At 51.4% G+C, this 3,077-nt stretch overlaps 1 protein-coding gene across 1 annotated transcript in view; it reads right to left on the bottom strand.

The window, feature by feature from the left end:
• The window catches only part of LOC121614325 (synapse differentiation-inducing gene protein 1), a 7,305-nt gene extending 6,957 nt beyond the window's left edge, over positions 1–348 (bottom strand). The window contains exon 1 of the mRNA XM_041948142.1: positions 1–348. This exon is cut by the window's left edge and continues 219 nt beyond it. Coding sequence (XP_041804076.1) covers positions 1–348 — 348 coding nt within the window.
• Positions 349–3,077: the final 2,729 nt, after the last annotated feature.

Genomic DNA, 3,077 nt, shown 5'->3' on the forward strand with positions numbered 1-3,077 from the left:
GACGCTCTCCGGGCACATGAGAAGGCTGGGGGTAGGCCTGAGGGAGGGGTCAGACGCCACCTGCTGGGGGAAGAGAGCACTTGGGTTCAGGAGCTGAGGAGGACCTCCTCCTCCTCCACTGTGGCTCTCCTGCTGAGGGGAGGCATTCACCCCCATGTGCTCCTGATACTGAGGAGCTGAGTACACCAACAGCAGCGCCTCCCGAGGCTCCGCCCCCGTCCTGTGAGTGTTGATGAGGCCATTTTGTCTGCAGGTGTCTCCTCCTCCTCCCCCTCTCGGCGAGGCTCTCCCCGGATTGGTGGAGGTTTCAGTCTCTTCTCCTCTGCGCTCCTCCTCTCCTCCCTCCATCCCTCCTCAGAGTTCTGGTGGTACCTCCTCTTCCTGCTCCTCAAAGGTGTCTCTCAGAGGGGTCAGGGGTCAGGGGTCAGGGGTCAGGCATCGCAGGCTGAACTCTCCTGAGAAACAGAAACACAGAACAGTAAAACAGACTCCTCCCACTCCCCCTCCTCCAAATGAGGACTGTCTTGCTTTTTAAACGTCGTCACATGACTTCCTTCTTCACTCCCGCCATAGTTAGTATGTCCTCTAGTGGGCGCCACCTATAGATCACGACAGATGTTTTCCTGGTGAGGACTGGCCAGATAACCACCACAGACACTGTTTAACCGTGTCATTGTCATGTGACCCGTTAATGCTTTCTAGTAACTTTATTTTTATTAAGAAGTGAGAACGAGGACATTTGAAAACAAGCCTTTCCCCGCTGTCAGAAAATGAGGAGTGATGGCCGAGTGGAGGTAAGAAGAGGAGGAAGCACGTGTGGATCGCTGCAGACAGGCTGGAGAACGGGTCCTGCGTGGTGCATTCAGGGACACTCAACACATCCTGACAGTTCCTGTTCATGAAAGGCATCATGTGAGTCTGATTATTTCATCTGTTCAACAGCTGAATCTCAAACCTCAGATGTCAGAGCGTCCTCGAACGCACCGGCAGTGAGACCGAACACACACACACACACACACACAACTGTGCTGTGTGTCCATGTACGTAAATGCACACGGTCACATTGGGGGGACTCGCCTTCCTATTGGGGACAAAAGGTCCCCATGATGTAAATCATGAAATCTTAGGGTGGAGTCGGGCTCAGTCAGCAGAACTGAAGAAAATCAACATTTTAAAACGTTTTTCATCAACTTCTGCAGAGCTGAGCTGCGTTCAAGTTCACCTGTTGATGCAGACCTGTGACATCATCATCAGCCATGCAACTGACCAATCAGGTGACACACCTGGTCTTTATCAGCTGTTGTTTCCTGACACTGAAGCCTTCAGCTGAGTGAAATAACTGCCTGTCTCTCTCTCTGTCTGTCTGTCTCTCTGTCTGTCTCTCTCTCTCTCTCTGTCTCTCTCTCTCTCTCTGTCTCTCTGTCTGTCTGTCTCTCTGTCTGTCTCTCTCTCTCTGTCTCTCTGTCTGTCTCTCTCTCTGTCTGTCTCTGTCTCTCTGTCTGTCTCTCTCTCTCTGTCTCTGTCTCTCTCTCTGTCTGTCTCTGTCTGTCTGTCTGTCTCTCTCTCTGTCTGTCTCTGTCTGTCTCTGTCTCTCTCTCTGTCTGTCTCTGTCTCTCTGTCTGTCTCTCTCTCTCTCTGTCTGTCTGTCTCTCTGTCTGTCTCTCTCTCTCTCTCTCTGTCTCTCTCTCTATAATATAATAACGAGCTGCAGTAACAGTGTTTGATGTGTGAATTATTAATCGTTCATAATAATGCTAATAATAATAATAATTAGATTTTATATTTTTGCTGGTTGACAAGTTGAGTTTATAAAAATGTTGACTGCAGTCTTTAATGTTTATTTAGGATTTATTTCTATTCATTCTCAGTTGTTTCGTGTTAAATGTCTGAAACGACCTTCAGTTCATGTTCGTCACAATAAAATAATTCATGTACGTTAATAAAGAGCTTTAAAGCCGCCTGCACACAGGCGCGCGCGCAAATATTCGCACGCGCACGTGTGCACACACGCCGTGCATGTAAACACATATGTGGTACATATATCGGCTGCTGTAAACCTGAATACCGACACAGGCATCGGCTCTGACGTCACCCCGGTGATGCTAAACATGTCCTGTGATCACGAGAGGACAAATCGCGCGCACGCACGGCCATAGGCTACTCACCTCCCAAGGTGAGACACGAGACCCTGCATCCAACCATCCAATCAGTACATCCAGGCTTCACACCGACCCATCCTCCGTCCTCCAGCCGCCCTCCGTGCGCTCCGAGCCGCGTGCACAGCCGAGCGAGTCCCGGTGTGATGGTCCGCTGCTCCGAGAAGGAAGAGAGGCCGGCGGGGAGGCAGGTGTCCGTCCGGTCGGAGGATGATTCTCCTGCAGAAAAGCGATGAAGAAGAAGGGGGGGTGGGGGGGGGCATCAGCTGCTGGAAGGTTTATACACTAAGGAGGTGTGTGTGTGTGTGTGTGTGTGTGTGTGTGTGTGTGTGTGTGTGTGAATAGCAGCAGAGATCTCCTCCTCATGGTCCTAAAACCCCTCAGAGCTCCTGATCACTGCGATCAATAATGTGATCGGGTTCGTTGATCACCAGAGCGTCTGATTCTGACTGTTTGTTGTTGTCTGTCCTGCAGGATGAGCCTCAGTGGAAGGCAACTGAGTACATTTACTCAAGTACTGTACAGTGGTACAGTTTCGAGGTACTTCAGTCTCCTGGACAACATCAGGTTCCTGGGCCTCCACATCACATCTGACCTCTCCTGGTCCATGAACACCTCCCGCCTGGTGAAGAAGGCACAACAAAGGCTCTTCTTCCTCAGGAAACTGAAACGGGCTGGACTCTCCTCTCGGTTCTCGTCAGCTTCTACAAACATCCTCTGCCTCAGTGTGACAGTGTGGTCTGGCAGCTGCACCCCAGGAGAGGAAACAACTGGCACGGGGGGTTAAAACTGCACAGGGCATCGTGGGCCGCCCCCTCCCTGACCTAGACTCTATATATGAAGGCCGGGTCAGGAAGAGGGCGAGATCCATCGCCACGGACCCCAGCCATCCGGGCCACGGACTGTTTGTACAGGAACATC

This window comes from Chelmon rostratus, chromosome 11 (genome assembly GCF_017976325.1).
Source record: "Chelmon rostratus isolate fCheRos1 chromosome 11, fCheRos1.pri, whole genome shotgun sequence".
Lineage (NCBI taxonomy): Eukaryota > Metazoa > Chordata > Actinopteri > Chaetodontiformes > Chaetodontidae > Chelmon > Chelmon rostratus.